General features: G+C 39.7%; 1 protein-coding gene across 1 annotated transcript in view; it reads left to right on the top strand.

Moving 5' to 3' along the window:
• LOC117416903 (inactive tyrosine-protein kinase transmembrane receptor ROR1-like) overlaps window positions 1-27390 on the top strand; it is an 82876-nt gene that overhangs the window by 30575 nt on the left and 24911 nt on the right. The window contains exon 2 of the mRNA XM_034028381.3: window positions 24907-24978. Coding sequence (XP_033884272.1) covers window positions 24907-24978 — 72 coding nt within the window. The remainder of the gene's footprint in view (window positions 1-24906; window positions 24979-27390) is intronic.

Below are 27390 nucleotides of genomic sequence, written 5' to 3'. Positions count from 1 at the left end.
GGACAATAATAAACTTCATGCAGCAGAAAATCTGAGAACTTGCAGGGGCCTGGGAGATTTCAATACAGACGAGAAATAAAAAAGTAAGGGCTTCACTGTGGGGCATTCAAATAAATATGCCCTATAAATCAAAATATAAAACTGACGCTCTTCGCTTTTTTTCCTTGTTCGTTTCTCTGCACGTGTATCTTCAGAGAATGCAGTTGTTGGCGTCTAAGTGCACAGCTGGTAGTATTTCTGCACACATTCATTAAGAAATAAAAATACCAGTATATACAATTCAAGTAATACCTTTCCAGCCGATGGAAAATACTGCAGAAACAGTTAAGAATAGAAAAGAAAACACCCAGGAAGTTCTGGTGAACTTGTAAGTTGCTGGAAATGTGTCAAATAAATACTGTTTCACATTCGCTGACAGAAGAAAGGGACAAAAAAAGGGAATTTAATTTGGACCCTTGTAGACTTTTTTTTAGTGAAGAATAAGATTAAATAAACTCATGGTTATCAGTTCTAATTCAATTTGTGATTTTGCATTTGCATTTGTCAGAGGCTACTGTAAACTTTGGACAAAGACTTGAGAAGGTTACATTTCTGTTTTTATTTTATTTTTTAAATGCATGCAGTCATAAGCCAGCCTATCATTCAACAGCACTATCATTTACACAAAATTAAAATAAAATGCACCCTCAGTAATAAAATGTCAACATGTTGCAACTTGCTTTCTGCTTCATCAAACAATTGCACGATTGCACAACAGCTGTTTACAGACAGATTGCAATGGCAGGAAAACCAAAAGGAACTGATGTTTTAGCTCCTCTGAAATATTGTATTAAGGGTATTGATATACAGTACTTTGTCTCTGTGCGTTTTAAATTCTGGTAAAATCAATTTAAAATAAGTACTTTTTTAATATAAGGTACCTTAGAATCTTTGATTGAATTATTTTGCATGGCAGATAACATTTCAAAAAGTTTCCAAGAATTAAATGCAAGAATAAAGTCACTTTGAATTTGCTAATATTTGCTGGTGATTTTACCAACTGAATAAACAAGTAAACATTTGAACACAGTGGGGCACCTGTATAATAGATTCAAGTCAAAATAATTAACTGTCTGACCTTCATAACAGATACTGGACCAGTGTTTATAGTACTGTACGGTAAATAGTAAGTTCCTCCATGGAACTCAAGCGTAACTCATTTTCAGAAGTCAATGCTTTTTTTTAAAAAAACAATTATGTGACTGAATAACTCTTGAGACATATTCAAATTTGTAGTATTTACACACTTGGAGTTACACACTGAACCCACACTGTAGTAAAAACACGTGCTTTCTTGATTTGTGTCAGGATAACAGGGATTCCTGAAAAGGTTCAGCAACTTCAATCATTTTTAAATCTTTGCTGAAAATATAATGTTATCTGTATTGAAGTCCGATGCACTGATAAAAGCACAGCCATCTGGAATTGCGTTTTTATTTTTTATTAAACTCCAGTGCACCTTCCCTGGGCTAACCTTTATAGGGATTTCAGATCCACTAGGCTATTCTTGAGGTCTGCTTGAGGATGCTGTGAACTATGCATGACCCGTTAAAAGTGATTCATGCAACTGCTACAAATTTCATCTTAAAATTATTATTATTACTATTTTCTTAATCTCCAGAGGAGCCAAAAGATGTGTAGTTAGGCTCAGTGCCCGTCGGAGCGATAGGGAAATGTTATTGTAGACAAATGGAACTCATTACAATGTGCAGGTAGTTCTGCGGATACCACAAGCATTCGATACCTCTCATAATCAAGCCATGGGAAGCGATTTACCCTTTATGCATTTTGATTAAAGAGAAACAAACAAACACCTCTTCAGCAACTGAAGCCTTGGACGACCCTTGGCCCTTTCCTCTGGTCAGTATTTTCCTTGGAGAACGAGCAGCAAAAGTTGACACACTAGGGTAAACAGCCCTAAACAGCTCCCCAGAGGAACGCTGACATAGCATGCTCCGGACACAAAGCTGACAGATCCTTGCTGCTCTGAGAGGAAGGAGCATGTCACTTCAAAGGCTGGGAACTTTTGTTTGTTTAGAAGTGTAGCACTGAATGACAAGGACCTGCAGGCTTCTAGCAGCACAGTCTGTCAGGGTCTGTGGACCACAAGAATAACAACTTAGTTGACCAGAACAAAGCCTGATACGAAAAAAAACTTGATTTACTCGGAAGTGCCGCGCTGCCTCATTCACAGTGGGGTTCTGCTGTGTCTGCAGTGTACATCTGAAGCACAAGCGGGGGGGTCAAGTGACTTGCCAAGGACAACACAGCCAGACAGTGGGAAAATCCAGGATCTGTCCATTCTTCTTGCTGTAAATGTTACATCTCAATGCCATCTAAAAGTGGGCTTAATGCTTGATGCTGATTTTGTCTCACGGTGCAGTTACAGTATGGTCTTCTGTCTCTCAGCTAATAAGGGTCACTCTTTCCTCTTGCTAAAGAGTTCATAAATCACAGTTTGTGCAGGACACAAAGAGCCTGAAAATCTGCAATGCATGGGCTGAATGGCCTCCTCTCGTTTGTAAACTTTCTTATGTTCTTATGTTAAATGCCTCAATCGTCGAAGCTAAGAATCGCCTTTACAGGAAGGTATTAAGGAGAGATGGGTGTGCCACGCAGGCCTTTCCACTGAGCTGTAAATCATACGCAGTTATGTGAGCTCTCAGTTCCTCCTGAATTGTTCGAACCTGCTACAAACAGCTGGAACTCCTGGGATCAAGCGTTAGGAAGGGCCAACAGTTAACAGGCATGCCTGTGCTTACATCTGAGCAATCTCTGGTTCATGCTTTCTGAGAGGTCAATGAAAACATTATTTTTTATGAACTTGCACGTTGCCTATCATAAATTGTTTGCATTCACAAGGAAGTCAGTGATGTACTGCACTGTAAACAGCATCATTTATCCGTATCTTAAATATAATTTATGCAGTGCAAAAGTACAAATGGGTTTATTGAAACGCTGTTTGGTGAATGTAATACATTTCTAAAGTAAGAAGAGAGTGCTTGTTTCAGGGGTAGAAATGGAATGTCTTTATCTTGTCACTCGACATTAGAGGCATGTAAGCTAATCACAGCATTAGAAGGACTGTCGTTTTATTGTTATCAGCGTAGCACAGTAACTTGCAGTTCACGCTTCTACTGGCTCAGATTGAAGAAGTTTCTCGGGTTAGCTTTATGAGCTTGCCTCCGGACTGCCCTGGAGGGAGCAGCCTTCCTCTTAGTGGGGGTGTGGGAGCAGTTCAGTCTCTGTGCCCATCCTCGGCCCCTTGCTGGGAGACTGTGTCTGGTATGCTTGTCTGTATTTCTTTCAGCCGGCTATACATTATGCAAACTCTACATGAACTACTGAGAAAAAAAAACAGAAGAACAAGGTTTGCCCAGTTCTGATTTTCTGTACTTAATGAATCAATCATTCTCCTGCTGTGCTGGCTTACATTGGCAAATACCTTCATAGTATTAACTGCACTGGATTAATAACAGTAAAGTCTGAAACAATCAGCAAGTTTCTATCAGAAAACAGTCAGGCCAAACTTCGGAAATTAAATGAAAGTGTGGGGGGGGGGGGGGGGGGAATTGATTTTTTTTCTTGCAGATTCCCATCAGCCTGTAAATCATTGAGATGTTTAAAGGCCGATTAGTTTGTGCACAACACACATTCGTGCTCCCGGCTGATAAACATGCCATTGACGGTGGAATCTGAAGCATGCGTTTCATAGCACAGGTGAAGCATCCTTTTATGTCTTGAGTTTTTGCCTTTCTTCTGTGTCCAGATCACAAGATAAAGGACGCTGCCGGGATGAGGAATCCCTGTTGTGGCATTCAGCGGGGCTGATTGAACAGGCTAGCCAGGTACACAGCCGGTGACAGCCAGAGCAGGCAGACACTGTGAGCACAGAGGCAGGCTCAGTCAGGGCCCTGATTACAGTAGGGCTGCTGTTTCTTTGTTAGACAGGTTTCCTGTCAACAGCTCCCGTAAGCCTGACCGATTGGTAGTTATTACATAGCATGCCTGTCAGGAGAGTGAGTCTGCAGCCAGCTAGGCTTCAAAGAGCTAATGAACAGGGCTGGGAGCATTGCACCGTTTTTACTAGGTACTGTACTGTACAGAAGAGTATGTCTGTTTACTGTTCCCTGTGGAACTGGGGGCATGCTTACAGCTTCCCTGTTTCACTTCCATAGGTTTTAGGGGCCAGCTTTTGCTCTGATGCTATATGAAAATTACAATAAAACTGTTAATTTGAAAAACTACTAAAGAATGACTTTGGTGAACGTAGTACTGCTTGTGGATTGGTTTTCCCTAATGAAGGCTACAATTCGGGCACCATTACTTCAGCCCACAGGTGAAACATGTGGAGTCACACATTTCTATAAGATCTTATTTGTAACCTTTGCAGGAGATACTGTGTATGTGTTTTTCTATATTCTGGTTACTACAGTATTTTTCTTTCCTTGCTAAAAATGGGTGCACTAGATAGCTGAAAACTGAACTTCAGAAACCAGATGTGGTCTGACAATATACTGTTGAAATGAAATGCTAATAGGAAGAATGAAAAAAACAAATATTACATGCAGTCTTTTCAGTCATTCGACACTTAGCTGTCATCAGAATGTTCTTGAAATTGGTGGAGCTGCATTTAAAAAAACAAGTATTTCGGAGCTCAGAGAAATTAACATTGAACTTGATTGATGTTTACTTAACCCACACGATTGTATATTGTACTTAGTAAATTATTCACATACTGTTTTGCAAATTATGTAGCAAATGTGTTCACAGTATGTTCTAGCATTGCAAGAAAATGTTTAATTTGTGGTATTGGGCAAATACCTGTGCATTGAATGCTAGGGTATCCAAAAGGTATTGAGAACAATTAGATATCAGTGCAAACACCTAGTAATGAGATAAAGTAAGTACTGTCAAATATGTTAGTAATTGTTTCCTCAATTAAGCTTTCCTTAAAGATATATGATCCATAACGAAATGTTTTGTTGCTATGGAAATCATTGAGTGACTGGGGTGATCATTAAGAACAGATGACCCCTGTTTCCTTTGAGGATAAAATAGAGTAAAGTAGAGTTCTAATGTGACATTATTTTATGGATACAGTTTCCAGAAGCTCATATGTATTCAGACTGGCAGGACTTAACTGTTTTGCAGAAGTGCAGGCTAACTATATTTAACCCTTTTAGACTGATTCATTTCATTCAGGTTTACTAATTGTTTTACACATCTTGTTGTGTTTTGCATTACTGCAGATTTCTATATTATTTTCCCACAAACATACCTCAATTGTGCATAAAATTATACTTACACTAAATTATACAAAAATACATGTTATTGATTAGCACCGTAACAAGCTAATAGCATGTGCTTGCTGCTACGGTATCAACATGATACTGTAAAGTTAAGGGTTTTGGTGCAGGACGTTCCATTTGTAAAATCTGCATTAACACAACACAGTTACTGCTTGAAAACAGAGTATCATCTAAGTCCTATTTCTCCTGTGTTGTTAATGAGACAGAATGGGTCACATGTTTCCCATGTACTTTACAAGTCAGATCAGAGCCAGGGTGTTTTCAGATAACCCCAGCACTTGAGGAGAGCGTCTTTTTTTGCTGATAGATTCTTTCTACAAGGATTAATAAAGTCATATCGGACACAGTTAATACATGGTTTCGTTCACTCATTTGTTTTCCCAAGTACTGGAGAAAAGTGTAGCAGCTTATTCAATTCATACACATTTTGACGATGCATTCATTGAATACAAATGACTATTGCTGTACTTGCTCTTTTGGGTGCAGTCTATTTCCCCTCCAGTTTTTGGGGCCCCTCGAATGCTTTACCACCTATTACAAGGTGTTGTTACTGTGCGTTACCTGTTTCATATGGGAACACGCTTACTTTTCCTCCTGACCCTTTGACATCAGGCTGATCTGAAGTAAAAGTGATTAATTAGCTGTCCCTGCTTTGTCCAAGCCTGCCCTTCTGTTCACAAGGTGCAGCTTGATGCATTAGCAGCTCTGAGAGGTCCCACCAACCCTGCACCTGCATTCACTTTTGCTTTTAGCTAAGGATCCATGATTTCGTAATGGGTTTGTAGCTTGGGTGTGCAATTCCTATGATACTTTTTAGGTGATCGTAATGTTATTGAAGCTGACACCCTGGGATCCTTCAAGAAGCTGCTTGATGAGATTCTGGGATCAATAAGCTACTAACAACCAAACGAGCAAGATGGGCTGAATGGCCTCCTCTAGTTTGTAAACTTTCTTATGTTCTTATGTTCTTATGATCACTTTGAAAAGTCTTTGTATGGCCCTCCCATGGTGGCTTTTGTTATATGTATATTTTTAAATGCTCTACTTTGACTTTGCGTGTTCCGCACAGACACGGAAACCATAGAAACGTGGACGATCCAACGGGAACTGCGCAGCTATAGGCGCGTGACCTCGGGAAAGCAACTGCCTGTAAGCAATTTAAAATGTAACGCTTCAGAAGGGTTTCACCTTTGGCAGCAGTGCCTGGCAGTTTTTACAGGAAATAAAAGTATGGTATTGGATACGCCAGTTTTTATTTGGAATGCCAAAAGAACATAAAATATATTGAGAAAGGACCCGTTTTAAGCATTTTTTACTATCCGTAAAAGCCTGTTTATTAGTTATTCAGTTTCCCAGACACTCTTTTCTATCGAGCTACATTAATCACAGCATGACTGGGGAAAGGAAATAAAACCACAGTGTTTCTTCTTATTAACTTCATGTGTTAGGTTGCTTTGGTTCTGCTTGGTTTTATATGGTATCCTTACAAAGACATTGCCCTGTCAATCAAACTCGGCAGTTTTAACATCCCGCATTAACAATGCAATGCAAAACCAATTCTCATGTCTTCATAGATCAATTTCACTGCTTTGTTTACAAACCACTCTGTCACTTCATTACCCTTCCAGTGAGTCATACCCCTTCAAGATACGACTGCATGTCCTATTCTGTTAAAGCCTTGCATTGAAGGTTCATCCCAGAACTGCTACTGCACTGTGGTCATCCTCTGCCCGTCTGCTCTGTTGAAAACTCACACAGGAATCACACATCTGATGTGGTCAGAGCTGGTCAGAGATAAAGAATAGCCCTACAGTACGCTTCAAACTCTCTGGTCTCCTTTAGAGGAGCAGCTACAGCTACTGTAAAACATGTTTGATGGTAAGAAATATTCACAAATTTCGCTTTTATTACAAATCTTTAAAATATACATGCCGCAAAATTAGCATGATTACTCAGTTCAGTTTGTATACAGTATATGTACAGTTTGCATGTGTTGCTGTAAATAGGGAGACATCTACATAATGAAGTTGCCGCTGATATTTCCTGTTTTACAGTATCTGCAAATACTGGCTGTACCGGCAGTCTCTTCAGTTACCTGCTTTACTCAAACACAGCCCCAATAGCACCGTTGCAACGGCACCAGGTTGACAAAGAAATTTGTACGATTAATAGTTTTGTAAAGCCTTCAGCTCAGGGATTCTTTAAACAGTGTAACCCCTTCACATTCAACAGCCATTTAATTGTTTCTACCATGTTGACAGAAAGCCACCACTTTAAATGCACTGCTTAGAAAAAGCAAATAAACGCTCCAAAATAGATTTCCTCCCAGACCACATCTTCATGAAATGCACCCAGATGATTCATTTTGAATACACTACCAGGACTGTTCAGCGGTGCGTTTTATAAGGGGCTATCGCGTGTCCATTTTATTAAACATTTGGCTCCAGATAGCTTTATTTCTTTCACCGTGATTCAGTCCTTGGGCAGCCTTTATTGGACACTGTTAAGAATGCGTATGAATAGTCCTTTTGTATTGGCTTAAACTGTAATTGAACATGTAATAATCTCAGACAAGAGGTCATTTTCCTTAATTATTATTAATTTTACAGCTACTTTCCTTTTTTTTCATGAGCCCTCATTATAGAAATCTCATAAAAACTGATAAATCATCACACTTGATGTGCTGCATTAACTATTTGACTAAATTATTTTGCTTTTAATGGTCATACCAGAATGACATAGCTATACAGCAGATGCCTTTAATGTATCCCCTTCACTCACTGTGCATAATTCTACCATGTTAAACTTCCTACAGTGTCTATATATCCATCGTGACTGAAGGGAATATTCATATTATATCTGTGTTAAGGCTAGCGCGTATTGCAGCATACAGTAGAAATTCAATGAAAATTAAAAATCATATTTAATTGTTGTGTGGTGTATTTTGAAGACTTTTTATTAGACAAAGCATTGTGCATTGTGCCCAGTGAGTCATTTACAGTATTGCACAACTCCTTCAGTCCCATGCATTTTGACCCACAACGCAAGAACTAAGTCCTCATGTCACATTATCTCTTTTCAAGACAAACACCTGTCAAAACAAAAGCACGGATTGGAGATGGAATCAAAAACACACCTTTCAATGAGAGTAGAAAGTGACAGGTTGTTTCCATGATCAGGTAAAATGACAAAAACACGGTCTTAAAAACAATAGTGAAATTCCATTCCTAGTATTTAAGAAACATGATAGCTTTGATAAGTGTGATAGCTGCCAGTAGCACAATCTCGGGACTTGGTTACTTAAAGAAAGAAACTGTAACTTTCACTCTGTTAAAGAATAGGCAATATATATTCTTGTTTTGTATTGTGACAGTATAACCAACCAGACATTTCAATACCTCCCTGAATTAGGACCTAAATTGACTCTAAATTGAGTCTGTTTTTGGCATTAACATTATATACAGTATGATAATCCTTGTTTTTAACTTTACTGTAATAGAAATCCTTATAACCAGAACACTCTATCTGAATGGTCTTACTCATAAAAAAAAATGATATTGCTTAATTTTATTGAAAACTGTACCTTAAAACAAGGAAAGGCCAAAGCTATTGCCGTACAGTAACTATAACTAGAGGATGCAACATTACTGCAACTCTGTGTCCGTCATACACTCGCTGCAGCCTGCAGTTATCACTTAAATAATCTTGTCGTGCACATCTCACAAATAATGAGAAAAATAAACATTTTAAACAGCACATTTAACTACGCATTAACACTGGGGCGGAACACAAGAGCGCACATGCTTGCTTGAACTTTGTAATGGGAAAAGAGTTAATGAAAGGGAAGTTTCCTGAGAGAAAGGAATGGAGGGCTGACAATGGCAGGCTTTCCGCCGGCAGTACCTGCTGGTTTGCTAGGGCAGTGAAAGGAGCAGGGGAGGGATTAGTGCAGCCACCCTTCTGATTGGCTCTCTTTATTAGTCCTGTGTTGCCATGGCACTGTATCAGGAATTGAAGGCCTCTGTTTCTTAATTGATCAAATATTGTAAATCCTGGCTGCAGTTGTAGAATCGAGCAAACCCTCACCCTTCTGTGACCTCTGCCAAGTTTCTGTTTTTGTGTTGTAATTCCATTGATGCATTGAAGCAGTATTGTCACCTTCACCGTCACTGCGCCTACTAAAGAGGCTTTCTTAAACATACCTGGTATGCCCTCCCTAGGCCGGATTATGACCTTATGACCATTATGATTTTCTTCAATTTCACCATTATGATTTTCTCCACCACCACTACCACAAAAGTTATTGTAACATTGAAAAAAAATAGTTTTCTCAAGAAAAGTCATTTCGTTTTACTACTTAGATGGTCTCCAACAGTATGGTTGTTTATCTAAGCTATAAAGGTATACTTGTCTGTAAAATCCGTGCTCAGTCAGTTCAATTTAGTCTTACTTCAAACGGCACATTTTATCATTTGTCCAATTTAGCTTTCAAACCCGGCGCATAAATTAAAGGGCTACAGAAGCCATGTTGAAAAACTCTTGGGAAGAAATGAGCCCATTGTTTCTTTTCACAAAGAACAAGTCCTGTGCACAGAACCCCTAACGTCTGTATACGTCTGACTGCGTGTATACAAGACTGCCTGGGGCAAGATTATTGCACAAGCTTTTCATTCTTTTTATTGGATGGTTTGAACAAACACACGAGCAACGTTGTCTATGAAACAACTGTTAAGAACAGCGCTCGCAACTTACTGCACAGCATAGAGATCAGGACACTGGACCTATCAATTCTCATGCCTTCGTAAAGTGCAGTAAACTGAGGAGCTCACTCCAAGACTCCTTTTTAAAATCTCAGGGTATTTACCAAGAAATAAAGGAGCTGTCAAAATAGATCACATGTGTGGAAATGTAAGATGGGATGATAGCGTTGGTGGGAATGTGATAGATGCCAATCAGAGCAGCTGCCACGGGGTCTGGGGAGGGGAGAAGCTACAGCTGCTCACAGATCATATTTTACTCTGCCTGTTATCTCTACACATCCTAGCATTTATAGCTCTTGTACTGCCTAGAGGCTTTATTTTACCCCCATTCGGTTTGCTTTCTCATCACGCTGAAGTACGCAGAGGCTATGATTAAAGACCTACTTAGAGATGACTAATGCGCTTAATCTTCTTGAATTCTCTTGAGCGTATTCCAGGTTGAGGATTGACACAGCAAGTTCAGGATGTGCGTCTCTCAGTCCTCAGGGCTGACTTGGATGTGTGGCTCAGATGTAAAGGGGGGCATCTGCATTGATGGGTGTGCAACTGGTTTGATTATTACCTCTCATCAGGGGTCCTGCTGGGGTCTGCAGCACAGCAGTGAGAACCCTAGTCCTGGGTCACCACCTCTGAGGTCCAAAAAAACAGGACATCTGAGCAGAAGGGCATTTGTTACAAGCTGAAACTCTCTAGAAATCCTGCAGTCATCCAATGGGTAACATTGATAATATCACAATTATAATACTGACAAGCAATTAATATGGTGCGTCTATTGCAGTAATATTATTTTGGTTTATGACAATTTACGGGACTGGCATTGTGGTGTTGCTATAGTAATCTTATCTACATGGTTGTGGAATTAAAAATGGGATAAGATTAAAAATCTGGATATTTTAATGTCCTGGGAAGGCATATTGAAATCCCGGGACACCTTCCTCAAAACCGTGACGATCCAGATAAAAAAGGGACAGGTATGGCAACCCTAGACAGGATATGGATGCCTCATACATAGCTATTTAAACTAAACTATTTCTATCACACTGTAATGCTCCCGACGACAGCAAAGTTACACCTAATTACACTGAACCATCCCCCTTCAGAAAGTTGAGTACTGTCTTCAGATGAGGGTCTTTTGTTGTTATCTTTCTGTAATACTGGCGATTTCCTGGTGAACTGAAGAATACAGTGACAAACAATGCCAGAAATGCATTCCTCTACCATGCTTTGTTACTGACGCTGTGCCGAGATAGGGGCTTGAGTACAGGCTATAAAGAGAGGTAGCGTGGCTGTTGCTATGGAGATTAGATTTATGTAAAGACGGTCGGACAGACAGACACTCAGCCTCCATATACCCTGAGATTATGAGACACTCAATACTAATTGGGCAATTGGTTCTCTAGATCTATGTATGTACACTTACATAGATGTGTATTTATATGTACCCGTCTCCACTATATACCCCAGCATACAGCTGTTGTATTAGCAGCGTAATTGTTTTCTTTATGCCCTAACTACCGGTTTTCACTATCTCAGACTATCTCAGACTGTAGTTAGAAATGAAGGGATGTTAACACGTGTGCACATCTGGCTGTCGGATTCGATTATAAATCCACAGTCCAAGCTCTGGTATAATCAAGTTTATTTCTGATATACAACAAAGCACCGGCCCATTACGGACAGCAAATTACACCTCTTCCCTCATTATTCCAGTTTCCACTTACATATGTGGAGAATGGAAAGGCAGCTGTGATCGTCATGTGGAAGAATCAATTGCTTAGAAAAATACAAGAGGTTTCCTGTGCTAGCCTGTGGAACGCGATGCTATAGTGTGTGCCTGTGTCCCAGTCCCAGTCCCAGTCCCAGTCCAAGCCTTCAGTGTGGTTGTTTTTGTAAGGTTGGCACATAGATACTGGTAGATAGCTTTTGATGTGAATGTAACATGCTGTGTGATACACTGCAGTTACGGAGTCTGTCCTGTCCCCTGTCGGTGAGATGAGATAAGGTTAAAAGCTCTAAAACTACAAGTGCAGACCAGCCTGCCTCTTTTGCATTGTGGATAAGATGCTTGGTTGGGGTTCACAGGGTCGCTAGTTCACACATTGCCTCCACCATGTTACATAAACACTTTGATTACTTTAACCTGAGCTTGGATCTGTTGTTGATTTTGTTGCACAAGTGTGTTTTTTTTTTTTTTTTTTTAAATAATCATTACAATAACTCAATGAATGAAATACATTCTCCATTATATAACTGATCAAGACAGTTGCTATTTTTTGTACTGATCTAACACAGTATAAAATATCCAGTGCAAATAAGCAGCCTTTTTTTCTGCATGGGGATTGTTCCTTTCCCTGGCAATGTCAATTCTCTAAGCTGGGTTGTTTGATTTTAACAAACCCCATGCATTAGCCCTGGAAGTCAGTCTGTAATTCAGATCATTTTACACAAGCAGAACATCGGCTAATCCTTTATTCATGCTCCTCTAATATTTCTCTCCAGTAATTGCGACGAAAGAACATTACACTTCCCAGCCAACCTCTGTGATGCATCACCGGCAGTGTGTTTGATTCCTTTTGAAGTGAAATCAGTTCTCCTATTTGCTTGCGTTCTAATGTTACAAGAAGTTTTCAATTTATATAAGTTTGGGAGATGTAGACTTCCTGGAATCAAGCAAAAAGAATTATGTGACCAAAACATGGTGCTAAGCAGAAATACTGTACAAAACTAGCATCATGGCTTTGATACAGTAGCGGAGGCCACATTGTTAGTGGGGTCACTCCCGCTCAAGTAAGATTGCCCTGACCCTTTAAGCCAATGTGCGTCAATTCATTGTTTGTTATTGGAATACACTTGAAGCAAGCTTTAACCCTTCACTGCCCGGGGTATGTTCCTATACCTATTTAACGCCTATTTTCTCAATGTCAAATATATTGGACACAGGGCAGCAAAGAGTTAAAAATGATGCGGACGTCGCCTGGTCATCCCCCAGACAGAGAAAAGGGAGGTCAAAGGTCATTGAAACTTGTGCTGTGTTTTCACCGTGCAAGTTTAACAGCTCTTGTTTTGCATGCACGCAACACTTGCTCTGAGGAAAGAGGAAGCTGGCTTGGTTGTAGGATTGGAGGACGCCCACTGAACCTTTCCCTGAGGGGAATTGCTACAGTGAGGGGGAAAAAATAATTGGACATTATAAATAAGGGAGAAAATCAGGAGTAAAATAATTGGGCGCTCTAAATTGTGACAGTCGGCTTTCCAGCTGTTCTACACATTGCTCTTTATCTCGAGATCAAGAGATTCTAGCTAGGACCTCCTAGACTAGCCCATACGCTGCAGAGAAGCCCTATCCAGCAGCGGTTAACGAGAGAGCTGTATCAGAAAGAAAAATCATCATTATCAGCCGTTATCTAAACACTGACTGCTGGATGAATTTCACCCGTTTCCTGCCAAGTCTCCCTGTATCAGCCATGCCCTTCTGACTCCTGTAAATTTCAGTATCTCGTCTCTTCATCTTTTCTGTTTTTTTTGTCCCTACTGTCTGTTGTTTGTTATTCATGTATGGTGCCTGTACGTACCATTTGTTTTTCAATAAAGTTTTTTTTTTAAATCATCAACAGAGCTATTGGGATTGTATTGCTCATTTTCCACACTTAGACCCTATCTTGTTCAATGAAATTGCCTCCTCTTTTAATGAACCAACGGTGACTTGATTGCATTTATAATGTATCTATTAGCCAGTCGTAACAGCGTTTCCGTTGTCTAATGTGTGTTTATTTTCACATGATGAAACAAGGTCACAAAGTGAGGGAGCTGGATTCTTGCCAGCTGGTATGTGCTGTTGCTAAACGCAGTTAACATTATTGCCATCATCAATAAAAACACAAACATTAAAGGTACAACTTGAGTTTGTTTCTGTTTCCAGCCTCGAAATGAAGCTCATGCGTGACTGATTAAAGGATGGGCTACCAAAGCAGCACCCTGTTTTACTGCTCCGTGTTGTTAGTGATCTGATAGATTTACAGCTCTAAGTGCTCTCAAAATAAACGTTCAATGATACCCCTGAGGTAAAACGACTGAGCTGCTAAACTCTTCAGCACTTTGAAGGCATTCGGTTTGTATGACTTGTAGTTTGTATCATTTACATACAGTTCTACAAAATCTGTTCCTAAATCTTCAGTTTGGTCGAGGAAACATAAGGAACACGCAGGCCTAGGGAGGATTAATACATCGTTTGTAATGTTATGAGGCTTTTGTTGATAAAGATAAAAACTGGAGAAAACTATTTGTAAACACATTTTTACATAGGAAAGAAGTTTGTTACTGTGTTTTATAATCCCATAGAGAAGATATCGTCTGCTGTAAAAAAAAAACAAAACACCATTTTGAAACTGAGCTTGAAGATGTAATTTATACAGTAACTAGGAGGACCTACAGTATATTTGGCGTGGTGGGATGCAGGATTTAAGCCTTACAGTACATGTCACTACAGCTACCATTGGGGTAACTAGACTGCCAACAACTGTGCAGGCTAAGCTATGGAAAAGCAGCCACACACTAATGCTTTAGTTTAAAAATTCATTATCGCACATACTGTGTGACATATCAATTCAAATTCCCCATATTGGTCGAGCAGTTAAGTGGTATAGGTTTTGATTCCAGCCTTTTTTCAGCATGTCAGGGGAAAAAAAAAAAGCCAACTAAAGAGGAATGATTTGGGGAAACACAAATGTGCTTAGGTTGAACATTTCTTCAGAATTGAGAATTAGTATATTCTCCTGTGTGCACCGGAAAGATCAATGTCACTCAAGGCTTTGAAAGCCAATAATAACTTTAATTTGACACTGCAAATTGCTTCCAGGCATACAGTCAAACTTTCCTAACACAAATCCGAAGAGAACGTTTAAAGAAAATGCGTGCGGATGACAATTCACTTTAATTAACATCTGTTGTTGTCAGAGAATTTAAGTTATCAAATGTAAGTGTTGCTGTAGTAACATTGTTTTGGGAGAAATAATATTCTTATAAATTATAGAAGTATACTTTTTTTTTTTTGTCCCGGTACAGTTGCGCTTGGAAAATTGGCCTTGGGGATGTCAAAGCCAAGTCCAAGCTCTCAGTTGCTGTTGACAGAATGCCTCCATATTGCTTTGTTTTTTTGGGGGGGGGGTTACAACATCAAGGAAGAGCCTAACCCTCTACAAAAGCTCCCAGTTAAGTGTTTTATCATCAATAGCTCAACTATACGTAGGGACATTCAGTACAGATAGATGGAGGACACATGGCAGACATCCCAGCATCAGACAGCTACAGCTTCAACCTCCTCTCTGCCTGAACGAAGAGATTGAAAACCAGAAGCATATGGAAATACCTTTCACTAGGCCCATTTATAAAGCAAAATGGACCGTTTTAGGGTTATTGCGAATCTGTAATAGAAGTCAATAGAGGCTTTTAATCTACCCCGTCAAGTGTTATGTAAAACAAAATCAAAAATAAAAACATCTATCATCATGGGTTTTAGCACACATTTATTTATGTAGTTTTATACATTTAGACTTAACTTTTGCGGTTAACAAAATTAGAGTAAGTTATCATAACAACAGAGTTAAAGAGAAAATTGAAATAGTACGGGTGGATGCCAGTTAAAAATGTGAAAAATGACAAAGTAGCCTGACCTCAAATGAGGATGATGACACTTAATGGGTTGAAGGAGGGCTAGCCAAAGTTTAACCATCTGTCTTCTTACCTCTTATTAGCGTTTATTACACTGGCTCCCCATTTGATTCTGTTGAAGATCTGTAAGCTTGTTTTCAGTGTGCAGAATGCATCCTATAAACCAGAATCTCTGACAGGTTTGGCAAACGTGCAGTTTTGCTACCACTGTTATGCTGTTTGCACCTTCAAATGACATACGTAAAAGAGTCTGAATGAGCATTATTATTATTTAATCTTTGCAATTTTTTTTAATTGTTTCTAAATATCAGAATAAAAAAACAAAACATGACTGGAAAAAATATCCCAGACAGCCTTATCTGAAGAGGAATGCCAGTTAAATATAACCCTGTGACCCTTTAAATCATCACCAATTAGGTGTAGTGCCATTGTTCCTGTGACTTGGTGCTCCATTGAAGCAAAGGTAATAAAGCTGTATAGGGCCGGCAATCACTTTAAAGGACTGAAGTGCTGTTTGCTTTTTTGTTCGTCTGAATGCAGCCGTGTCAGAGGGCTGGACTCCAAACAGCCTGAGCAAGCTGTAAAAGTAATTATGCTTTTAGTAGCTTTATGTCTGGGTTTTGCTCAGTTCCTCACCAACATGCATAAACCATCAGGCAGTGAAAAAGACAATGTCCCTCGCCTTGACCTGCCCTATTCAAACACGCCACTCATGTCTGTCACAGGCTGCTTCGGACAAGCCATTTATAATATACCAAAGAAACCCTGGATGGTTACAAACATACACACTCTGCAGGGATTTATTTGTATGACTATTCATTGTTTTTGTGAGGAAAATAGATCACTCAAATGTGCAAGTGAAGGGGGCTAGTGATAATTTACGAGAGATTTAAATGCTGAAATGCCTGTTAAAAAGTTCACCATTCCAAAAGCAGTTAGGCAGTAAAAAGACCTGTAAAAGTCTGCTCAGCAAACTATACAGAACCCGTTTCTGCAGACCACAAGAAAGGGTTTTTCGAAAATATTTGCAATCTAAAAAAAAAAAAAAAAAAAGAAAGAAAAGATTATTCACAAAATGTTGGCCATCTCCTGTGACACACACGGATAAGCAGACAGCAAGGCATACAACTCTGGTAATTTACGAGGTGGTGTGTTCAAACGGAGAGTCTGGGAGCTGACTAATCCTGACTAATATGCAGCAGTGCAGGAACAGATTGTGTCAGGCCTTGGGACCCGAGACCTTCGTTTCCCTCTCTTTTATTGCCAGAGACTTGATAAAAACGTCTGCGAAGCTTCGAGGGGAGGGCCGGGGAGAAAATCAGTGGGGAAAGTGGGCCTCTGTGAATTGTCAGCAGTGACTGCTTATTTCAAAGACTGGTAAATGTAGACAGGCTCAACTGCAATGCATCATTGCCAGATGTGGAAAATCAGTTGCATTTAAATACATTCAATCCCTAAATTGCATGTAGCTATTGAGCAGCTTTGCTTTGAAAAATGTTAACCTGAAACTTATATGCAACACAAGGTCCTCACCTTATTAGACTTTTTTAAAAATGTTATTTTAGCAACAGCTAAAAGCACAAGAAATGATTTTATTTTACAAATTGTTTTGTTGTGGTTTTCTATCTTAATTCACATGTAACACCTAACATTTATACCAGAGTGGATTACACAGGAATAATAAAATAAATAGTAAGTAAATTGAGTATGAACTTTTTGTTGTAAATAAATATATGAGAAATTTAGGAATGTTAAGAAGAATAAGAAGAAGAAAAACAGGATTAACTCAGCAATTCTTACATTCCACCTGATTGTGTCTCAATGACAACAGCACTGAGACACTTGTAATGAAAGCCTCTGTGAAATCTGATTTGCAAGCTCCTGTACGTACTTGTAAGGTTTGTTGCTGCATTACAGGTTTTCCAGTTCTTGCAGCTTCAGAAAGGATATACTGGAGAACTACAGAGTATCTCTTACTGTACTGTTTATTAAGGTGCATGTTAGAACTGCAGACCACCTAAAGCCTGCATCAAATCTATAATCATAATTAACTGCAGATCTGCTTGAATGCTTCCCTGGTGTTGTGAGTTTTCCAAGTGCAACATTCTTGTGCTGGTGGAGGTTGCCAGTGTAAATAAAATAACCCTTAGTCACACGCTCCGGCTGCACCATGACGCTTCATTGTGATCTATAAGTAAGCCAAGAGTCTGAGCAACTGGGAAGGCAGTATGGGATCAGCTAGTTATAAGGCACGCTTCAAAAGGGTACCTGACCAACTATCAGAAACTCTCCTTCACTGCTTTTCATGCAGGGCTGGAGAGCATTAAAAGCAATAGGCACGTACGGTGATTCTCTTTAAAGTATGTAATTTCACTACATTGCAATGCGATGAGAACATTGGATCCGTACGCTCCTGATAACATCACTGAGAACGGGATAAAGCTGTAAATATATTCCATGTGTGATCTTATCCAGGCTGATAGTCCTTTCTTTTAATAAGAAGCAAAAAAAAAAAAAACGTTTCAAGATTTTGATAGAGACCAACATTTGATCTTATGGGGCTCTGACAGTGTATCCGGCAAGGTGAAAGGTCACGCTTTGACCCACATGTGTCCCCTATTACAGAGATGTCATGCCGCAGGTTTAGTGCGATGTGCTTGGCAGCGGCCTGGGACAGAAACACTAATCAGCAGCAGGTCTGGCTCCCGTCTGCGATGGAGGCTTCCTTTTCACTGGAGGCGGGTTTTGGTTACCTGCATGTTATTAACAATTTAAACCTTGTCACAATTACCAGGGCACTAGCATATTGATGAAGAGTGAGGAATAGAAACAATATGTTACCGCACGGCTGCAGAGTATTGCATGTGGTATGTATTTGTAGCTCCACATTCTGGGAGATTTCACTGGGAGCTGTATGGGAAATGAAGTAATACAATGGTGATCTTTATATGCACGTTCTTTCTTTCTTTCTTTCTTTCTTTCTTTCTTTCTTTCTTTCTGCCTGTTGGAATTTCTTAAACCTATGTAGCACGAGGAAGTATTATGTGTTTCTGTTGTTTGCAAGGGAGGAAAGTGGGCGATGAAAAACGTCAGCCCTGAATCATGCTGAAGCACCTGTAGTCTTTATGTTGGATTCTCAAAAGCTGAAATCTCCTTGGTATACAGATACATGAAATATCATATCAAGTATCAAATAAAATACAGAACATTAGTGTAAGAATCGGTTGTCCATCTTATAGCTTTCTGGTTTGGATCCATCCTTGTCAGTCAGCACTTCTGTCTCTGTCCTTGCAGTTTTCAACATGTAACAGGCAGTGCTGTGTGATGCACTGCCAATACGGAGTCTGTCCTGTTCCCTGTCGGAGAGATGAGGTTAAAAGCTCTAAAACCACAAATGCAGACGAGCCCAGGCTCTTTTGTATTGTGGTTAAGACGCTTGCTTGCGGTGCGCGTGGTCGTCTGTTCTCACCCAGATACCACCCTGTTACAAACCTGTTGCAATTCACAGACTCCCCATTCCTCTGGTCTAACTGGATACTGGCTATCCAAGAACCAGAGTGATACAAATGATGGCATTACAGTAAGATTGGAAATATCCTTGAATTCACGTGCAAATAATGTCTGTTTTGTTAGCATTATGTAACATGACTAATTATTTATAGCTTGCCTCAACTCCACTGACAATTCCTTGAGACGTTGTGAGCTGTGCTTGTGTTGGTGCTCACTCCTTGCTGGTGCTCCCATTGGGCCTTCAGCAGACCCTGCACCTGCCTGGCACTCCTAATCCCCAGACATTTCATTTTGTGTTTGTGGGTCTTGGGGCAGTCCAGCTCTCTGCTCCCTGACAGGAGGTTGGCTTTGCACACTTCATGATACATCTTGTCAAAGACCGGTAAGCTCATGTGTCAGCGGGTCTTACTCTGGCTTAAGTGCTTCTTCTTAAATGCTGATTTCTCTCCAAAGGTAGGTTTCTAGTAGTAACTCTGTTTTGATGGTACAGTAAAACAGTTATTACTGCCATATGCGTCGTGGAAGGTCAGGTCAAGGTTAGGATTGTGAGTGCTCTGGAATGTTGCAGACACCTGTCCATCAACAGCCCTCTAGGGAGCTGTGAGCTCCATGTGGTAAATGACATCCATCACTAAAAGAAGCATCAGAAAAGGACATGGAGAGAGGTCAGGGGCAACTGATGAAAGATAGATTTAGGATTCTGTGAATTACGTTCAATGGTCTGCTGTAACAAGGAAATAGTGTTTAGCAAGAGTAGATACGATTTCATTGCACATCATATAAATAGCTCTCACTGTATACTTAAATAGTAAATCCAGGTTTTTTGTATATTACAGTAAGTACATATTGTACTGTATTATTATATGTTTTAATTAGCTGCAAATAACAAATTCATACAATTAAACAAACACATCATTTTATATTTAATCCAAATGCTTAGCCACATGTGTCGTATGTAAACTACCTCTTCCTACGGCTGTGGATTTAGCTGTCAGTTGGAATTCCTTAGTTGATGACTCCCTTGCCCATTGGCTAGTGCTCTTGTGCTGTTGTGCTCTTGTGCTCTTGTGCTCTTGTGCTCTAGTGCTCTTGTGCTCTGGTGCTCTTGTGCTCTTGTCATCAATACCTTGCCACGTGTCCAGGGAGCTGCACTTGTCTAAGCGTTCTCTATGCTAATGACTTCAGGGCAGCATTACAAATGGGACAGACTTGGTCATGTAACTAAAGTAAAGTAGTAAAGTAAATCGCACCCCTGAGCCAAAATGACATTTTGGTGTTGCGATATAGAGTACACGTGTTTCATTAAAGAAATAATGCCGGCCACATTTTGTTTTCAGTAGGTTGCAAGTGATGCAGGTTTTCTGGCAGTTTAATTTCCACTGGTGTGTGATCAGTTTCATGTCCTCTCAAAATCACAAATGGGTTTTTCCTTCAGTTGGTAAGATGCATGGATTTTTCGGCATTCCCCAAATCCTGTGTAATAGTAACTGTTGAAAGTTACCCATGAACATGAGTCATTAAATAGTATATCCCACTATGCTGCATGTTTAATGTGCACCTATGCATTTGGCCCTGTAATTACTTTGCAGATATATTTGCAAATGCACAGAAACAAACTTTTGGCATTCCTGTAAAGTGTTTGAAGTTATGGATGAATGCTTTTTGAATCAAATCAATTTAGATTTTAACCCTAAATATGGTAAACAAATCCTACTATTCTGCCATTCTGGAAAGGCGAGAACTAGATATTCATAGTGATTTTTGGCCCTTAATCTTTTTTTTTCGTCAGAGTGTTAAAATACAAAGCTGATTAAGTAATATTGAAGGTTATTAAAGTAGCTGACTTCATTCAGATTCAGATTCAGTTGCTATGGAGTTTCTAGTCTTGTGGTCGGTTGATCAGCTTTTACCTTGTTTTGAGGAAGGGTATCAGGTTACCAGAATGCAGATGATTGTTCCCAAAGCAGACTGTGCTCTCAGGCTGATTACTGTGTCCCTTGGTTAGTTTCCTTTAATTTAAACACGGTTACCTACAGTTGACTAGGCAAGTACACAAGAAGGCATTTTTACCTCCGCTGAATAAAGAAAAACACATGTGTCAGTGGTTCGAGTGTTGCTCTTATTTATTCCTCCAGGTGTTCATTTCAATCATCTCCTTTTGTAGCCCTGCTGCTAGCAGATTTATGCCGGGTTATTGACAGTACAGGCTCCTTACGCCAACACAAACTTGTCAATGAGGACTGGGAGCTTGGCACAACATAGGCTGTCTAGCTTATAACCAATCAAACGTTGCTCCCCCCCCCCACCCCCATTCAAAGTTTGACTGCATTTCTTCTTAAATTTTAGATGGAAGCCAAACACACATTTTCCACTACTCTCCGTCCTGAACTATGTCATTATTTTTAAATGTCATGAGGTAATTACACCTACTTAAGTTTACTATATATTGCATGTGCTTTATGAAGCTTTGTAGGCTAGCTTTTAATCAACATGAAATTCCACAAAGGATTATGTTTGTGGTTTTATCTTGTCTCACCCATATTCTTTATATAGGCAAAACATGTCAAGTAAGCCTTCTTTTCATGTTATTTTCAGTATGATTATTAGCTCTTAAAAGTTTCTAATAAAATCCTTTATTCCTGGAAGACATTAGATGCTAAACCTCAAATTACCCCATAATTGTACTGACATTTCTTGATTATTTAATAGCAGAGTAACTTGCAGATGGGCAGTAAATGGAGAAAAATGCCTTTCAGCTGTTTTACCGTTCCGTGAGCCTACCTTCCCAAACCCGCTGCATGCTGGTGGATGGAAGTTTATTCAGACGCTTTACCTGTTCCCTTTGGCAATCTGTAGGCTGGTTTTGTACTGTAAAGAGAACAGGCTTAACAGAGTATAAAGCTTCAAGGTAGGACAGTAATCCCTAAAGATAGCTGCTTATATTACACATTAGCTGATGCAATACAGATACAGTTCGCCTAATTGCTTTCTTTTAACCACAAAACATACAAAAAACACTTGATTTACATCAGCGTCTCTACTCTGTTCATTTCACCACAGTGTGCTGTTGTGAGATCAGTATTCAGATTTCTTTATCCTGTAGCAAGCAAACTGATTCCTCCTCAAACAGAGTGTTGCTAGAAGGTGATACGTTGTGTGTAGCGTGTCTCTATTGTAGAGGTGTGATCTCGTGCAGTTTGAGCGCGAGGAACGCAAAGCTGCTCAAGCAGTGCTGTTCAAACTGGGCATATTAACTTATTAGAAATCACAAGAACAGAACTGTCCTCGGGTGATTCTATTAAACATAAGAAAGAGGTGCTATTTTTTTATTTTAGAATCCTCTGTATGTTCTATTGATGGGATGGCATCTGTACGCAGGATAAGATGTAATGGAATTGGAACCAATCCTTATCAGTGATTATATGTGCTGTATAATGTTTGAAATAAAAAATAAAAAATTAAAGCATTTTGAGACCATATATATGCTCTGTAATATTTAGAGCATTTTTGAACAGTGGTTCTGTTGGTTAGCAGGGCCTTGCAGAAAATCTGCCCCATTGTTGCAAAGTGTTTGTGGGGTATTTGTTCTAGCATTAGGGTTTACAGAATCTTGCTTGTTGAAATACAGTGATGCTGAACTGAAACAAACAAGAAATGTCGATCTGGACGTTGGATGTAATAATATCCATACAATATAATTCATATGGTGTGTTTGTGCAACATAGAACTCGCTAAAATGCACGATTTTTCATGCCTCATTAATCAGTCAATCACAATACTTAAGCTTTTGACTGCAACATTTAAATTTTTTTTACCACAATTTCACACAAATGATACGGGTCACATAATAGCCTGTAACTGATTAGTAAAAACTAGTGATGACTCTGTTACACCCAGTGATCTCATTCCACCAAGTGAGGACAGATGTGTCCCTCCTCCAGCTCTCAGCTCTCGAGTGTCTTTTCATTTAGTTTTTTCTTTTTTTTTATTTCTGAAATCATTAACCCACATATATGATACAGGGAGGAGAGAATTGGCTGGTCTTCCATTGAGATATTACTATAATGGTTATTTACACATTTCTTTATTCCCTTGTGGGTTTAGCTGCCAGCTAACCACCTGTTTTAAAGGCAGCTGCTCGCTGCTAAAGCCCTATAGAAGAACAGTAAATTAAAATTGCCATCTACAGAGTGCTACCATAAAACACTGTAAATACTTGGAACATTTCAAACGAGAGGGCCTTCCGGGTCACAGCCCATATGAACAACATTCCAGAGTGGAAACTTTGGGGGCGTCACATCAGAACAGGTGTGATCTAATGTCCAATCCTCGTTAGTATCTTCGGACAAAGCACTTGGTGTTTTATGACCGATTAGCAGCTACTTAACAGTTTAACACCAATGTTTTACTCAAACACATACTTGTATTAATTCCACGACTGCACCAAACTTACCCTCTGTGGTTTTGCAACTTGAGATAATAACATGCTGTCACACAGGAATAAATCCTACCTGGCCCTTGATTTTTTTTTTAAGAATAAGATATTAAACTGAACAGACGTATAACATTGACTTTCCCCAACACAACTGTGTTCTATAAAAAAAAGGTTGTATAAGAAATGTATCAAGGTACAACTATCAGAAACTAAGGCTCTTATTTTCAAACTATTTACTCCAGTCTTTAATTAACTCCTATTTTTTGAAAAGAGGAAAAAACTGAGAAACAAACCAGTTGAGAGCCCTTACGAGATCCCCAGTTACATGACTTTGTTAGATGCCAGTTTTGTATTGTAGCAAAAATATAGTCTAAAGTTGACCAAAGTGTTTGCTGATCAAGCCTCCATCAGCCTTCGCGATGTCTTCCTGCCGCTGCCGGTTCTCTGGGCCGCACGCTTCTTCTTTTCATTTAGTCTGCACGGCCTGTACTGTTGGCTTCCAGGTGTTAATTAGTGTCAGGGGATAATCGGCTCGTTTTCTTCATGCAGCAATGCCAAAAATCTTAGTAGCTGTCAGCACATTGACAATTTATTCATTCAGCATGTGAAACCTGCTGGGAGTCAAGATGATATATTGCTAAGTTAATTTTACATATGGATGGTTTTTTGGCCAACGAAAAAAAAAAAAAAAAAGATTATTGAAGAAGGTTGCAGCGTTAAAATGAAAACATTGTTCTACTATGAAACTGCTGTCATGACATGTAGGCACACTTGTCTGATCACTAAACTATAATTCACTGCCAGGATCACAGCTTGGTAATGTCTTTAACCGAACAAAACAGGAACAAAGCCGAGAGGAGCTGAGAGAGCCGTGCTGGTGCTTGCTGTAGCCTCCCTGGTACCAGCGGAGCGTGCTTTGATTGTGGCGAGTCATGTAGTAATTTTTGGCTCATTTTTTAAAGCACATTTGGAAATATTCTTTTACCGCAAACTCCTGTAGCTCGTATTCTTCTTTAAAGATACGCAGAGCTGTCATCGGACCCTTATTAGTAAGCTCATCAGTGTTTGTATCACATTTTTGGCTCCAGTAAAACTGGCTTTTGAAGTTCCTGCAATTTATCTTGTAGCAGGCAATCCCAGCTACACAAATAAATAATCAGCTTCTTTTTTTTTTCCTTCTCAGGAACAGATTTGCCATATGATCCAGATGTAATGGCCTCTTCATCGTGGAATATTTCTAGCGAAGCCGACAAAGGTGAGACGAAAGTTCACAGTTTTATTAATACAGTAAGCCTCTGTTTCAGGGAATATACTGACAATGAAACCAGGGACTGACAATGAAAATGAGCCCATAGCTAAATCTGGGTGCAATACATCTTATGACATGTCATAAGTGTTAAAAATGGTACGTTGTCCCTGTCAAATAACTACATAAATAAAATAAAATAATGCATATGTAGTTCACCATGTTTTTTTTTTCAGTTTGTTTTATTATGTCACCATAGACATATATATTGATATATAGGAAAATGTTATAGCATTTTATGATTTGATGACATGCTAAATGCAACTGTGTTCACTTGCATGTGCACTGTGCACAATGTAAAAGTCTAGGATATTCTGTTAGTAAGACATTTCAAAGTAATTTACTGAAGCTTGTTCCAGCTTTCCATTCTCTTTCCACTGCAGTACCCCTGCTGATTTGTATTTATTTTTTACCATGAAAATGAATAAAGTTCAACGCCAGCCAAGGAGCTTCTGTTCCAGGAAGCCACAGATCCGAGAGAAAACCGAAGCATAGAAACAGCTTGACATTTCATACAAAACCAAACAAAACAAATCCGTTCGGTTGTAAAACATGGACTGTGCTAGAGCCAGGTTATGACACACAAATAATTGCACAGTGAATTGGAGGATTGCAGGCTCTGCAGCCGTCCAGGTGCAGCCCTGTGTCCCACCTTTCCCAGTGCAGAACTGCATGTCGAGCAGAGGGGGGAGGGAGGATTAGGTCGGCCAGGGTGTCCTCGGCTCACCGCGCAACAGCGACCCCTGTAGTCTGGCCGGGCGCCTGCGGGCTTGCCTGTAAGCTGCCCGAGAGCTGCGTTGTCCTCCGACGCTGTAGCTCTTGGGTGACTGCATGGTGAGTCTGCAGTGTGAAAAAAAGCGGTCGGCTTGACGGCACGCGCTTCGGAGGACAGCGTGTGTTCATCTTTGCCCTCCCGAGTCAGCGCAGGGGTGGTAGCGGTGAGCCGACCGTAATAAAATAATTGGCCATTCCAAATTGGGAGAAAATAATAAAAAATAATTGGCAACGACTAAATTAAAAAAAAAAAAAAAAAAGATGTGATATTTTTTATTTTCTATATCATATATTTATAGACCCAACCTCTCATGGTATAAGACCTATTGTCAAAAGAAGGACCGGGAAGCATTATTATTATTAGTTAGAGAAGGAAATTAATTAAATTCTCTTATTATTATTATTTATTTCTTAGCAGACACCCTTATCCAGGGTGACTTACAATTGCTACAAAATGTCACATTATTTTTACATACAATTACCCATTTATACAGTTGGGTTTTTACTGGAGCAATCTAGGTAAAGTACCTTGCTCAAGGGTACAGCAGCAGTGTCCCCCACCGGGGATTGAACCCACGACCGTCCGGTCAAGAGTCCAGAGCCCTAACCACTATGCCACACTGCTGCTCTTAGTCATATAAACAGTACAGTAGTAGAGTAGATTTGAAAAAAAAAAAACCTATAACCTCACCTGCTTTAGATATGCAAATAAATTCCGTTCATGAAAGAGGAGCTACCTCTACGCGGGCAGGTGTAGACTTGGATTTACTTGGCTCGATCGCTCCATTCATCCAGATTTTGTCTTAACTTTAATAAAAATAAGGGCCTTTACCTTTAATCTGATCTAATTGATGTAATCTGTCTAATCTTATTCAAGAGAGTATATAAAAGCATGAGGCCGTCCTGTATGGCCGGTAAAATGTATCCTGGCAGCTTAAAGCTGTCAGGATTTTGCAAATGGTTTTGCTGTAATTCCCATAGCACGCCTATATCTGCCTACACTGCTATGCACCATTATCAGCAGTAATAGAGCTCTGCTGGGATATTTCTCCAAGTACCTTTGTTTGCCCTTCATATGTAATCCGAGCGGAGGAGGTTAGGGGATCAGGGGGTCTGGTTTTTCATTGTTTCTGCTCTGAATTTCCTGACGTGTAATTGAAAGTACATATTGAAGTCGGTGGCAACGGGCTAATAGGAAACAGCCACAGGAGAGGGAACAGAGAGCGCTTGATTGTATTTGAAAAGATAACTATGTCCCAGGAAACAATTCAAATAAAAAGGGTAGAGCTAGAGAGAGAGAGGACTTACTAGAGATGGATTACTAGAAGCTCACGTCCTGTCCACTGCCTCTTTTTAAGCGTTTTTTCGAGAACCTTGGCAGCCTTTTAAACTAGCAATTAAATGGCAATGCCGAAATTAGGTTAAATTAATAGCTCATTAATAAAAAAAAGGGTTTACAGTATTTCCTGCTTGGCCTAAGATCAAGTGTTCCTTGTTTATACTATGGAGACATAACCCACTGAAGGAACATTATCAAGAAATATCATCATAGGCCAGTAGGGACCTCTTACCTAGTAGCAGTTTGAT

The sequence above is a fragment of the Acipenser ruthenus genome, chromosome 12 (genome assembly GCF_902713425.1).
Source record: "Acipenser ruthenus chromosome 12, fAciRut3.2 maternal haplotype, whole genome shotgun sequence".
Taxonomy (NCBI): Eukaryota; Metazoa; Chordata; class Actinopteri; order Acipenseriformes; family Acipenseridae; genus Acipenser; species Acipenser ruthenus.
This window is presented reverse-complemented; position numbering and strand designations above follow the sequence as displayed.